This window comes from Psilocybe cubensis, chromosome 11, assembly GCF_017499595.1.
Source record: "Psilocybe cubensis strain MGC-MH-2018 chromosome 11, whole genome shotgun sequence".
In the NCBI taxonomy this organism is placed as follows: domain Eukaryota; kingdom Fungi; phylum Basidiomycota; class Agaricomycetes; order Agaricales; family Agrocybaceae; genus Psilocybe; species Psilocybe cubensis.
In genome coordinates, this window is record NC_063009.1 from 1,564,046 (window position 1) to 1,579,193 (window position 15,148).

At 47.6% G+C, this 15,148-nt stretch overlaps 1 protein-coding gene across 1 annotated transcript; it reads right to left on the bottom strand.

Annotated features, from left to right (window-relative positions):
* Positions 1 to 6,830: 6,830 nt before the first annotated feature.
* On the bottom strand, positions 6,831 to 8,963 carry JR316_0011613 (Cytochrome P450 monooxygenase 208; the record flags this gene model as incomplete). The annotated part of the gene is made up of 9 exons (XM_047897260.1): positions 6,831 to 6,918; positions 6,981 to 7,338; positions 7,393 to 7,443; positions 7,493 to 7,631; positions 7,686 to 7,814; positions 7,868 to 8,308; positions 8,523 to 8,541; positions 8,595 to 8,727; positions 8,774 to 8,963. 9 exons carry the CDS (start codon positions 8,961 to 8,963, stop codon positions 6,831 to 6,833), a joined length of 1,548 nt encoding a protein of 515 aa, XP_047743669.1.
* Positions 8,964 to 15,148: the final 6,185 nt, after the last annotated feature.

The following is a 15,148-nucleotide window of genomic DNA, read 5'->3' on the forward strand; positions in this document are numbered from 1 at the left end:
CGGTCTTTGTTACCCCTCATAAAATAGTTCCATGTTTGAACACAGGTCACTCCCCAAAGCCTGAGGAATCCAATAAACACAGGAACGGTTGGCGCAGAAAAATGGTAACACATACGCCATCGCAACCAACCCCCCAACCAAAAGAGAACCTAGAGTGTTATCGAATTTCGGCAACACCAACGGCGCAACGCCTACTGGAATACTCGAAGCCATGGGATTGTCTGTGAAGGAATGACGATGTTCAAGAAAGTGATCACAGGGGGGCGAGGCAAAAGGCACTACGTTATCTCAGAAAGGTTTATAAAGGTATGGAAGGAATGCTGAAATGTCACAATGCCGAATCGTAATATGACAGTTTTTTCTTCTCTGTGCATTTCCTCCTGCCCGGCTATAAGAGGAGCTATGACTTGCTGTGGGTAGCTTCCAAGTTGCACTCTAGAAGTCCAAGCCACCGATTAAACCCCGTGGGTATATCCCTACAAACTCACGTTTTCTGGATAAAATTATACCTGCTAGTCTCTTCTTCCGAGGTCATGTTCATCTATGCCTAGGATCGAATGAAAAGAGGCTTCGAGAGGTGACAATTGGTACCGTTTTCGGCGTGAATTGCTGGGAAATTGAACTTTGAATAACATGGAATGTTTATTGCCGTGATTCTTTTGGCCAGGCTATGAACATAGTTATGTGGTGTAGCCTAATTCGATGTAGATTATGCCATCGGAGGCTGTCGTCGTCAGCCAATCAAGGTGCGACCTGAGCAAGCCTGTGAAACCGAGATGAACGAATCGTCTTCATGAGGAACTAATCCTCAAAGGTCACACGAACCACGCGGCAATGGCAGGACTAGGGAAGGGATCTACAAAATTGACCGAGTAGTTCAAGAGAAACTTCCATGAAAATCATTGCCGCGACCACATCGTTGCCTATAGCGATGGTGTGAATTGTAGTCTGACGGGAGGCTTTTCACCATCGACTTGGAGTTGTTCGATTGCAGCGGATTTGCGAGCACCAAATTTAATTTCACATCTCCATAAGTGAAGACATGTCTTCCCGTCTTCATGATTGATGATGTAGCCATTACAAACGGGAATGTTTATTCCTTCTGTCGTTGGCTTAATTCGTCGACGACTATGATTGAAGAGCAAATCAAAGAGGCAGACGTCAGCTCCAGATGAATTAGCCCTTTCAGAAATGAAGGGAAAATACCCACATAATTGGCAATGCCTACCAAAGGTTCATCCCCTTGGGAAAGAGATGCGAAGTCGAGGGAGCAGCGACGTCACACAGTCCACTCCACTGCCGTATACGGTTCACACCAGTCGGCCCCTTCAAGCTTCGCTGGGAGCGTTTGAAAATCCATGAGCGAGGGCATTTGGGCGAATGTTTTTGAGGCTCTGGCAGTCAGCCGACCCCAAGGGCGAAGACTACAATCATATCACATGCCGAGTGTCTTCCTTTTCCTGCGCGGTTCAGTGATTCTGGCGGTGGTCCTCTGTCGCGCTCGTTTTTGCATGAAGGCCAAGAAGAGAATAAGGCCAGGGGCTCACGGCCGGTATGTATGTCGTTATCATCCACATGTTGTCAATGCAGGTATAAGAATTGATAGATCAAGGGTTTTTTTTTCAGGTTGACTTTTATCAATTGACAACTGAGGATCATGGGCGAAGGAAGAGAAGGGCCGCCAAGTTGAACGTTTACCCGCGACATAACCGTGTGCCAGATGTATACATTATCTAGAGCAATATCAAACGGAAAGCTGGGCGGACATGGGCATGGGGGCCATGGGCGTTAAGATGGCGTTGAATTCTGATCGACCTGTCAGTCCGATTTCCACCGAATCATTACGTCAGTACATCTCGTGACCTCGCGACGCGTCTGCGATTAGGGGCTCTCATTCTTTCGGTAACGCGTCTTCCATTTCTACAACTAGAGGTTCTTGCATCATCGAAGTCTGAATCATGAAGGTCGCAACATGTATCATATACATGGAAATGACGCCCAAAATGTTAGCCATATACGGCTACAGTGGTGCCAGTTATCCATCATCCTGAATTGAATGCCCGTTTTTGAATGCCATCGATGCATAAAGCGAAGGGCCTTGATGATACTAAAAGTCGTGAACCTAGTGTAAAGGTCTCAAGATTCTATATACTCAACTTTAAAGCATCCACAATATCTGTCACTTTTGCCTTCTGGCACAAAATGCCGCGTTCGTTCTATTTAAAAAGGTCATTTTCCATCCAATTCTAGCCTAATGCAAGACTTCAATTTCTGGATATATTCCAGTCAATGCGCTCAAGCATAAACTCAATGATATCACCTTCTGATTCCATGTCATCTAAACTTATAAGCACCCAAAGAATAAAAACATCTGCCGTCATTCCAAAATCGCACATACAACATACATAACGAGCGCGCATCCATACCATAAACGCACACCGCTAAATTGACAGCACTCTCATCCAAGCCAAGATACTCGTAGCATACCGACAGCATACCTACCTACATCTCAGTTTAACTATTTGACTCCCTCCGTCCAACAGCACCGGAGCATTACCATAGCAAAAGAGACATAAAACGTCCATGCGCCGCACCCACGGCAAGAGTTTCTTCCAGTATCCCCGACGTACACTGCATAAAACTTCCCAGCAAACCTAAAAACAAAACTCGACAGAACTTCCAGCGCATCGGCTATTTGCGCACCTGCGCGCTCGTAAGAATATCCGTGTGCTTCCAACGCCTGACTGGAAAAATGTTATCTAGAAAGAGAAACAAATACACACTCCAAAAAGGATGTAGCGACTTCTCAGCGGAGCGCCCATTGGTCTACATACTGCGCATGAGCCTTGCCTTTCTGATATTTACTTTGCACCCTACCCCGTCTCCAAGCTCCCAACCTGCTGCTTCACTACTTCGACCGCTCAGTATACTCAGCGCACTCCTCAGATGTGTCCACAAAACTTCTAGTTCTTCAACTTCCTTATGAGAATTGTAAATGCCCAACCGCTACTTTGTCAGAACAACCCTTGTTTAAAAAGACAAGATCCATCTTCCGAGCGGCTTCCAAAGCCAATGGATTTTTGAGTTGACACCGTAGTACTGATATACATGGTAACGCAATTGCATCTTCACCGGTACCATTATTGACAAAGACAACGTTAACAACGCATCATGATATGCACCCACAATACCAACGACCAACACGACGGACTCTGTCAGCCTCCGCGAGCTTGTAAATGGCTTAGCCTAAATCACGCAGCTGGTACACCCAACAGTACGTCAAAATTCTACATCGGAAGATCAGATCAAGAACACCTCAAAAGAAAAAAAAAAGAAGGAAGAGAGAAAAACACCCGCGTATGGTAAAATTACTCGCGCTACAACCCCCGAGCCCACGAAGCTAAACTAACCATCCATAGCATCTGAATCCACACCGCACCATGCTGCCCGCGTTCACATACATCATAGTCAGACAGACAGCCAAAATGGGGGTACCTCAATACACGCCCTCGAAATCTCAATGCTCAATGCTCATTTCACGCTCGTCACGGACTCCACCAAAAAAACAAACATAAAAAGAAAGAAGCACGTTAGAACCAGTTAAAAAATGAAATAAAACATGAACATGACTTGACTTTGAAAGACGTCAATCAAATGAAGATTTAACATGCTATATATATATATGCATCATCCACTTTTTCAATTCAGAGTCATGAATAAAAAGACCAACTAACACATACGGATTCTAGATTCTGAATCTCAGCCTTTCATAAGGTCCAAGTTCATTACAAGCACGCATTCAATTCTCAAAAATCCAAACCCAAACATATCCATACGCAATCTTTACAATGAGCGAAAAATAGCAAAATAACCACTTCTAGTGCTACCACCACAACATTCAAATTATTACTAATAAAAAAGAAGTGTTGTCCACTGGGAAGAGATAGGATGATGGATGCTATATATGTCGGATATAGAGGAGAAAAGAGGGATGAGGGATGAGGCGCGACGCAAAAGACGCGAGTCCAACGGACTACTATGTATATAAAAAACACACAAAAATGTTTTACTTTACTCTACCTACGAACGCGTAATTGTAATATAATGTAATTTTGTTACTATTACTATTACTTCTTGTATAGAGAGAGAATCGAGACCGAAGCCGAAGGCGAGGGGTGAGGTGAGGGAAAACAATCCCAACTTTTGCAAAAGAGAGAAAGAGAGGATGGATGGAGGGGGAAAAAACGCGATCTAGCGAGCGGAGATTTTTGACATTAATATCAATGCAGCGGAAAAAAAGGAGTGTCCAATCCATGGATGCAATGAAATGCAAGAGAGTGTGTGAAGCGAAACAGAGAGAGAGACAGAGAGTGTGTGTATATGTGTATAAGAGAACGTGTATGAGAAACCAGTGTTAAACCAATGCAATACTTATAAATATAGGTAAAAAGTAAAGGTTGAACATCGAATATCGAACGTCGAGCGTCGAATATAAATTAATGTATGACGAAGGTCGAAGGCCAAGGGTCGAGGGGTCAAGGGTCAAGGGGTCGAAGCAAAAGAACAGAACAGAACAGAGACAGAAAATCGGAACCAAGGAACGGAAAACACCGATCACAAAGACCGAAAGACTGGACGACGAGAAGTAGATGGAGAACAGAACAGAAGAGGAGGGCACAACACCGAACCGAAAAGCGAGAACCGAGAACCGAAGAACAAAAACAACCACATCACCACCACCACCATCAACATCATGGGACCCAAATCATATAGGCAGGTACACCACTCAACTTGCGGGATATGAAGGTGAGACAGAGCTTGTGTGATAGGATATGAATGTGAGATAGAAGATAAAGAGCCAGTGGAATATAACGGTGTGACAGGGAGAGATATGAAGGTGAGAAAAGGGGCCACAGAAAAAAGAGTCAGGGACAGAGGAACAGAAAGGTTCAGGATTTAGATGAGAATACCAAAATCTCATCATGTCAACCGAGCGAGGGATTTGAAATTTGGAAAGGGACAGGATGGAGGATAAGAAACCCGGCATAAAAAGATGAAAGCGGCCGTCTTGGGAGGATCGAGGAACATGAGCCACAGGGTATAGGAACCAGAGGGACGACCACGACAAGACCGGCCAAGGAAGTTACCACCACCACCAAGCACACACCACACACACAACCAGGCAAAAAAAGAGGTAGAGGTATAAAAAATATCCAGGTATCAAAGCGAGAGCAAGAGCAAATGCAAGTCGAAAGCGGCAGGGTATTGATGTGATGTGGGGTATGAGATTACGACGATGGGTATGCGGGAGGGTATGAGGTACGACGATGGGTATGCGGGGTATGATTCTATGCCAATCCGGATGCCGATGCAGGGTATATACTACGCTCGTATGCCGGTATATCGGTATATGCATATGCAAACGATGAGAGCGGGTGGGGGTATCTCGAGGTGCTTTGTATGCATGTATATGCGTGTCCTATGCGGTATATCCATTCCAAGGCGGATCCAAAAATCCAAAATCCAGAGTCCAAAATCCAAGAATCCAAAATCGAACGAACCCGAAATCCAGCCAACCACGCCGACACGGGGTAGAAAAAAAAGCGACGACGATAATAATAAACCAAGTTGGCGTTCATTCCGTACGACATATCGTCCGTCCGTCCGTCCTTCCTTGCTCGCTATTTCGGTCGCTCTTTCGGCTCCTACTCCTGAACATCCCTCTCCTCCTCCCAACATCTGATCCAAATCCCAATCCCAATCCAAATCCCAATTCCGATTCTGATGCTAACGCTGATGGTGATATTGATTTGATGTACTTGGATTCTGATATTGATATTGATGTTGTCTGATCACATATCAAAAATCCAGAACAAAATCCCCATCCCTGCATCCCAGGTTTATCCCCGGCACCCTTCCCCTTCCTTCTTTCCAAGCCGGCCCACCACAAAACCCCACCAGAGCCGCAAACAACACTAGAAGCCCGTCAATTGCAACCTGCCAGAGCGAAAAAAATAGGACACCGATAGGAATAGGAATAGAACAGCGTATCCGTATGACCGTATGATATATGTGCCCGGTTCCGATTCTGGATGATAAGATGGAGTTATGCGTTGTGTGCTGTAATTAAAGCTGGGATCTGGGAGGTGGGAAATAGGAAACCGCAACCGCAGCCAAAACCGAAAGGAGATGGATGGGAGATATATAACCGCCGGCACCGACATAGCACAAATTGAACAACGACGACGACGACGCTGGGATGCTGTCGGGAATGATACAGTGACGATGATGAACGTTGCCGAGTTAACCGTGACGATGAGGATGATGGCTTGGTGAATGGTGATAACAAACATGTATACATCTCCGCTCGCGATTCCATTGAAAATCTCTCGACAATTAATTTTCAAAAAACACAACAAAAAAACACAATTGAATGGGGTTGGTGGGGCATTTGTTTCCTCGGGTTTGCTCCTTTCGTTCGTTCGTTTGTTCCTTTCCTCTCTCTCCTCTCCTTCCACTCCATTAGACCGTTCCGCTCTGTTCCGTTCTGACTTGTTCTCCTCCTCAATCCATTCCATAACGTACACCACAACCCAGACCTAGACCCAGACCAAAGACGCAACCACACAAACTCAAACACAAAACACAGAATAAAGATAACACAGAATAAAAAAGAAAGAGGGGGGTGCGCGCGCGAGGAGAGAGAGACAGAGAGACAGAGATAGAAAGACAGAGACAGGGGATAGAGACAGCGATAATAATAAAAAAGCGATAGTGGCAGACAGAGAGAGAGCGAGAGCGAGAAAACAGCAAGAGAAAGGGAGACCAGATCAACTTGAGAGGATTTCGCTCTGCTTGATCAAGGACAGCGCTTTCTGGTTCCTAGGTCTCAAATCGCACTTGAAAGGGTTCGGAGTCCTATAATCATTGCCCCAAAACCATTAACACCCAGGCTTGCAAAACATATAAAAAACACGCACCTGAAAATGGGATTCTCAAACTTGATTTCAGGCTCAACCACCTTTCCATGCTCATCCACGGCCTTGCCGACATCCAACGTCGCCAGCATGCTCGCAATCAACAACCAAACCGACGAGTCCACAAGGTTCATCCCCGGGCACTGCCTTCTCCCAAACCCGAACGCATAATTTTTTGGGTTACGCTTCCTTTCGAGCTCGGGGGCGAGTTTAGTCATGAATCGGTCCGGGTTGAAGGTGTCGGGGTCGGGGTACATGGTCTCGTTGCGCATCATGGCCCAGATGTTACCAAAGACGAGTGAGCCCTTGGGGATGTACATGTCGTTGTAAATGTCGTCTTCCATCAGGCGATGCGGCAGGTCTAGATGTTCATCAGTATTAGAGTTAAGTGCGCATGCATGAGGAAACAACTCACTCAGAGGGACGGGGACACCCCATCGTAGGACCTCTTTGAATATGCTCTCGACTGTAATTTTATTAGATTTACGATGTCAGTAACGAGAGAAAACACGTACCGTAGGGGAGTTGGCTGCGGTCTTCGAATGTAGGCAGTCTGTCGGTGCCCACTACGCTATCCAGTTCGGCCTGCGCCTTTCGCTGCGTTTCGGGGTAGAGTATCATGGCCAAAAGGAAGTGAGAAACAACAGTGATGGTCTGCAGGCGCATATGAGTCGAAGCACAAAAAATGTAAATATATGCGGCACGCACAGTGTCAATGCTAGCAGAGTACATAGAGTTGGCCGACCACTTAAGGTGGAACTCGAAGTCTTCCTGCTGCTGCATGCTCGTATCTTCCAACAGATTCGAGCAGAACGAAGGCTTGTAGTTGCCCGATTTCTAAATATATGCGCGTCAGTTTTATCAAAAATCGAGCTAGAGGTGGTACAAACCATGCTGCTCTTCATATACTCGTACGGCCTGTCCACAAACTCTTCCATCTTGCGCTTCCACTTGATCGCATTGCGCTTGAAGCCTGCACCGGGCATCCATAGCGGCATGTGCTGAAGGAAAGGGAGAACATCCACAGGCCAAATACCGCCTCCAGACGCGATGCGCTCAGAGAGAATGTGAACACACTCCTCGGCGAGCTCAAGGAACTGGTCGTCGTTTGACACGGGCTGGTAGCCGTAGGTGACAGAGAGAGTGAGCCCTCCAGCATAGCGGCGGACGTGCTTGATATAGTCGACGGGGTCCACAACGAGCCGACGCAGGAAAGTATGGGTCTCTGAGAGCAGGAGCGGGTGGTAGGAGGGGATAGTCGCGACGCCAAACGCCTTGTGGAGCAGACGACGCTGCTGGCGCATTTGCGGGCCGTAGCCTGTGAACGCGACCTGGAAAAGGACAAGACTGATGTCAGTTCCGTTCAGGTTGCAGATTTGAGAGAGATCAAGAATAGGACTGGATCGGGGGAAGCAAGGCCAGATAGATGGATAGATGGGAAGCGAGGCAAAGAAGCTTATGTGTTGACTGGCGGGTGTTAGTTGACCGCTGTGGCGATCTGGGTTCGCCGGGGCGATAGGACAGGGAAAATGGAAGGGAGCTCACCATGTTTTTGCAGCCGCATCTGTCGGAAGGTGAGCACGGGGACGGGAGACGGAGATGAAGAGAGATACGCACAGCTCGCCGGCCATGACGAGGGCAGGTTTGTCCGAGTAGATTGAACCACGCTTGTCGAGAAGATCGCTGGCCGCGTCTGGGGAGTTGAGGAAGACGAGGCCTATGCCGAGTGCGTTGAGGTAGACGACATCGCCTGTGGGGGATGAGCTTGGGATAGATAGTGAGGGGGAGAAACTGACCATATGTCTTTGCCCACTGAGCAGCGGGGAGCCAGAGCTCTTTGGCGGTGAGATCGCGGACATTGCCCAGGAGGGGGACGGGCTTTGGACCGGGGGGATAGTCCCTGGGAGGAACTCTCCTGTTTCTAAGCCAGAGAAACAGCGAGAGGAGGAAACAGGCGGTGGCGGGGACGAGCGGGGAGAGGGCCATTGTGGGGTGCTGGAAGAGAGGACGGCTCGCTTTTCTGTGGGCGTCCCATGTCGCGTCCAAGAAGCAGCGTCACAGATCACTAGCTATATCCGGACAACCCCCTCCCAAATTAGGCGATTTCCAAAACATAATGTCCTGAAGGGTTCAGAGAAGCACAGGGTCTCCCTCCTGCGAGAACCAGCCAGGAACGCTTCCCTGCAACTTGGCGACCCATCTCCACTGGGCTTCTTCCTTGTACCATTCACAAACAGTAGCCTATCACTCCAAATAGCCTACCACTCTGATCGCACAACTCTCTTTCTCCTCCAACTCTACCTGTGATCGCCCCTTCGCGAATCCTTCCTCTTCCTACCTTCGCTTTCAGTAGCTATCATAACAAGCTACGCCCACCCTTCTTTTTCGAATCCGCTCTGGAGCGTTCTGTTACCTTCTGATGCGCATGTATCTACACGTTTACACAAATGGTATAAAGCCTCCATCCATCCTCCCTTCAAAGGCCAAAAAAAAGAAAAAAAAACATGTACACACGATCTGACATATATCATTGAACATGTCTCTCCGTCGCTTAAGCCGCTTACGTTCAACCACACTACACACGGCCTCCGAGACCCCGTCGTCAATCACAAAAATTTGTCCCCTTCACCCCTTCCTCAGAGTCACATCCTGAGCAAACCTAAACGCCAAGTCAAGCATGTCTTCCTTCGTCAATTGATGGATACACAGTATGTACCCTCCAATTCGAGTCTGGAATCAAAAAGAAGCAGGGTTCTCAATTACAATTTACAATTTTCTGATCTCTTTTTCCTCCTTCCTTCAGGTTTCACCATTCAACGGAAAGGTAAAGCAAACCTTATAAGCAATATAAGCAATATGTATGATATGATCGTGACACAGGGACCGTCCAGACAGATGCTTCTGATGATGATCTTCGAAAGAAAAAAAAAACATATACATACTCACGTAAGTCGTTATGTTAGGTACGCTTGTCGGCCCCGGGGCGTGTAGAAACGTCGGGAGATCCAAGTTCTTTTGCGTTGGTCAGGGTTCAGCTTACTGGTCGCTGCGCAGTGCGTAGAGTCCTCAGTCAGTGCGCGTTCTCAGGCGAGCGGCGAGAGGATAACGGACAGCGCTGAGCGCTGAGCTAAACCAAAGGCGCATTGCGATAGTGCGACTACACGCTAACGCCTACATCACCCCACGCCAGCTACGCAGCAAACAAAATCAACATCATCATACCCTACTGGAGCGACGATACCCACGAGCGAATGAGCAAACGAACGAGCTAGCGAAAACGGCGAAAACGACAGCGCATGCTAGTACAGCGGCTCTACCGCACACACATCACGCAATGCGCGCGCGCGCCCATCCGGGAAAAATCCGATTTTATCGCCTTAACGGACACCTCTACGTGTCCTCTCCCACTCCATCCTTAGTAAACTACTTACGAAAGTCGAAAAAAAAAAATTCGAAGGGCTCATGTAAGTGATAACTGTAACTGTAACTGTATCCTGACGTTCTCGGCGTGAAGTCGTCGTTCGAGTCGGTCGATCATCCGACACTGATTAACTGGAAATGAAGTTGGAAGCAGTTGGAAGTTGGAAGATGACCGGAAGTTCTTCCTGAGACTCCGTCGGACCTGGCTGCACAGTCCAATCAATCTGAATAATTTGTATAATGTATGGTAAGTAGCGTGAGTGATAAACAATTTGAATCTCACGTACGCTTCCCTCACCCAAATTCAATGGAGTCTGGTCGAAACACTATGTTTCGACCTAAATATTATTATATTATATAACATCAACAACACCCAGCGTACTGTACCCCCTCCGCACTCCTTTTTAAATTTTCATCTCATTTTTCCTGCTAGCGCCGTTTCCATCCCAGCACAAAGTGTATCATCTCGCCGTGGTGTATCATCAGCGTTGATCCCACACTTATACTTAGTATCACAAGTAACCCTGACACGGCGACGGCCGTCGACTCCGCCTCGAGGCTCTTTGCTGCCCCTCGACGGCTCGACCCTCGAAAAATTGATATCGAGAACTCCGCACTCCACACTCCGCAACCCCTCGTCCCTGGATCCTGACAAGTGCAAATTATATAGACCGTCGACTTCAAGTTCAAACATCGACGCGGACGCGCGAATGTATGTATGTACCCATGTTATATGCCGGAAATATTCAATTGATTGAGTCTTGAAGCTCGAGCCTTGACTTGACCCTGATGAAGATCATCATAGACTACGTATGAATTGAATTCATGATTTACTTACTTTATGTGCTGTATATAACACCTATTATTAGCTTCGTTCTCCCGCGTACCGCCACGACCACGGTCCTATAGTAAGTTAATGAACAAAATATGAAGGGGACACGCCGACGCAGACCATGAGACGGTGACGGTAACGCGCAAATTGATTCATTCATTCATCGAGAGGGAAATGAAGCTCTAGCCATGGCTTCCCAGTGCCTTCTAATCATGCGATATGGATGGATTGGCTTTGGAAAATGGTGAGCAACCGGTGTCCGGTTGCTCGTGCCAGGCGTGCGTGTGCGCTTCAGTGACCAAGGACGACGATGGCAACGAGCTCGACTTCAGATAGTATTGTTATTTTAATATCATTCCTCGTCGACGGTCGGTGTCCGGTCTCATGATGATCAGCGCCAGCGTCAAAGCTCATCCATACATACCCATACTATCAACGTTAAATGAAGCATACGCATAATCATTCGAAAGTTGAGAGTTCAAGTTGGTGGAGAGTGGAGATTTAATTTTCGGCGGATGTGCGTCGGGCTTCGGATGCTGATGCGCATGATGCTGTAAGCGTACCCTCACCCGCACGGTCCGAGTCCGGCGAGTACGACTCCTGCCTGCTGATTGCGTTTCGGTGCGTTTCATCTGCAAAAAATTGTTTAGTTCAAGTTCTTGACTTTTGACCGTCGACGGCGACTTGTTTTTCATTTTTCTCGAATTGTCGCTGGAGTGGTATTGGTAACGGTATTGTTGGTGGGATGCCCGGTAGCCGATGACCATCCCCCGTATTTTGATAGGCTTCAGCCTCACAGCAGTTATCCAGCATATCCATCTGTGCATGTAACCTTCGACTAGCCTCTAGGAGATCCCATACTCCGGATTCGTGTCATTCGACGCCATATCAACAGCCCCAGGTCACTTCAATCTCAACCTTCCGCCAATACCTATCAAAAATATCAATAAACGCTACTTACTCTGAATCCTCAGAGCTCCAAAACCCACCACTACTGAAGATTCAGACTTTAGATCGACCAGCACAACTTCCGACTCAGGAATAACTCTGTATGGACGGGATGATTGGAGATTCGGAGGACCCGGGTTCGTTTTCCTTTGCAATGCCAGGTCTAGGTTCCCATTTCACGTTCATGATATGAGGAAGTCTGGACTTTTTACCTTCAAGCCTGCCAACAAGACTCCATCTGGCAGCCGGTCGCTCGTTACACCGGAGCTCATCTAATTCTGTCTGATCGTCAGGCAGCGCAGCGCGGTACCTCTACGGTACGGTATAATAAACCCTTCCAGTCCAATCCCAATCCCAATCCCAATCCCAAATGTCTCATCCGAGCCGTCAAGCTTCAAGGTCGCCAGAAATCTCAATTCGAATGTCGTAGCTCCTATCCTCAACATTCAACCCTCACAGAACCACACAATGATATATCTTTTTCCAAAGCTTAACTTCTCTGACTTCTCTGGATTCCGCCGTCTTCCGACGCTCTCCTGAGTCCTGAGTCCTATTCCTATTTTTTAACTGTGACGCGGCGGCGGCGGCGGCAGATCCCGCGCGCCAAACAACCTTGTTCTTCTGCTTCTACTCGCGTCGATCCTTTCGACTCTGGACTCTGGACTCTGACTATGATTCTGAATATGATGGAGTCTGAATTCGGTCAATGAATTCAAATTTAAATGGGGACGTTGAAATCGGGGCGGGGCCGCCGCTGCTGCCAGAACGCACGTCCACATCCTAACCGCGTAAACTAACCTAGAAGCCGCGCTTTCGTTAGATTTGGTATTGGGATTTTCGTTCGCGCGCTCGGCTCGCTTGGCTGGATAGTGGAGGATCGACGCTGCCGCGGCTTCTCAAGACTTGACTTGACGCGTTGGACTCGGAAGTGGAAGCGTATGCATATACCCGACCCAGGCGAATGCGGGCAGCTAGCGGCTAGCGTTTTTGGAGGCTTCGATTAGCGCTGTCAGCTGATCGCAATTCTTCAGGCGTTAGAACATCGACATCAGACACATCGTCATTGCGGCTGGCTAGGGATTCAGAGGCTTCTTTGCTTTCTTCGGTTCCTGCGATGCAAGGTACTGCTACTAGTAGTAATACTAAGTTTGCTGTATGGGTGGGGTACGGCTATCATCCTTCTGATCTGCGAGCCGCTTGAAATTGGACGTCAACTTTCAAGGCACTAGCAGGGAATACTTATGCATCTAGTCACTCATTCAGGGGCCGCTCCAATCTCCGGCGGATGCCTGCTTACACTGCGTTATCGAATAGTACTCAGTATCTCTGAACTCCCATCAGGATCTGAATCATCCCGCCTATTGCTCGACGCGTCAATGTAAACTCGGCTCAAACTTGAAGTCTCCGGCTTACCCCCCGGATCGACGCCTGCGTAGCCGTCAGCGTGACCTCGAGGAATAGATGGGCTTGACTATTCTGCGGGTTTTATACGGTTACCTCGATGAGCACGGCTACCTTCTACAAGGGATGACACTGACACTGACACTGACAGTTCAAATAGGTACTAGACTATATAAACCGATTAGCGCTCTACATCCCGCACACTTACTTAGGCGTCTAAGTAGCTATGGGCAGATCACCCGTACATCGCCATCACCATCAATGTCATCATTACCATGTGCCTCACATGCGGGAGAGGCGGGATGATACTTCGCGGGAGTAGAAATATCTCTCACATTAACTTGCCCTATTCCATATCCAGTCCAAGACTAGGCGGTTTCTGGAAAGGGCATCTGGCATAGCCTGTAAAGAGTTCAACTTAATGGTCATGATCTGCGTCGAGTCTATTGGCGTGTTGAAGGATCGGCGACACCTGCACACGTCCAATTGCATTGGTGATCCCGCCGGTGGCGGTCGAATTGTGTGTCTGTTTTGGGCAAGATTCTCGCATCTTTATGTTACTGGTTTTTCTTTTTTTTTGGATTGTGGACTCTTTTTGCTGGGGCATTTTTTTGGATGATAAAACTTTTCCCTTTCTTCTTCGTGATTCTTCTGACGTCGACCGTGATACCCACTAGGTTTCCCGTTGTTACGGATACGCTGTGCACGCAGACAATTGTTGCTCCGCAGGATAGTTGGAGTGGACTGCGCGAGGCAGAACATGCGGAAAGAGGACAGGGTTGCGTTACTGTTCTTTGCGCTCAACCTAGGAAGTTTGTCAAATGCTTCAAGACTATCAATTTCTACTCTCGAAGTTGAGTTTTAAATTTTCTTGGAGAGACGAACATTGCTAACGGAATCAAGAATGAATCATCACCGGCATCGCTGTGCGACACTCGTTTGAAATGGCGAGTCACTGCCGACATAATCACGCATCGGATTTCCTTGAAATGTACTATGAAACCGTATCTGAGGCCCATGTTCCTGGAATAGGTCATTGATGGGTCGCAATGCTAAATCCATCATTGCGGGTCCTTCATAGGCCGTGGGTAGGTTATGCATTTGTTTCCATTCCAAATCTTCTAGGTGGTAATGTTGAGCTCCAAGTCGCTTCCAACTTCGGAGGACAAAGAGCGGTCAACTTTGTATATCCACGACTTTAAGTGGTTTCTCTGACAGTATCAGATCGTTGCAAGTCGGACCGAGAACTTAACCTTTCAGCACGTTCAAGTTCCTGCCAGTGACAATCATCATAGCGGGGTTTTCCTGTCAATTCTGTCAATGGCTGACATATGTAAACTTTTTTTTTTACTGCTCTCTGATGCATGTGTTGATTGACATCGCCGCTTATTATTCTTGCCCTGCGCATTAACAAGTTGGTAATCCAGAACATCTTGTTTCAATTTCCCATTACTCAAGATAAAGGCTCGAGATTTTGCGGAGTGGACCTGCCATGGCCTCTCTTCTGTGACACGACCTTTACATCCAGCTGTTCCAATTTTTCCACATCTATCGCCACAAGAATTTAGCC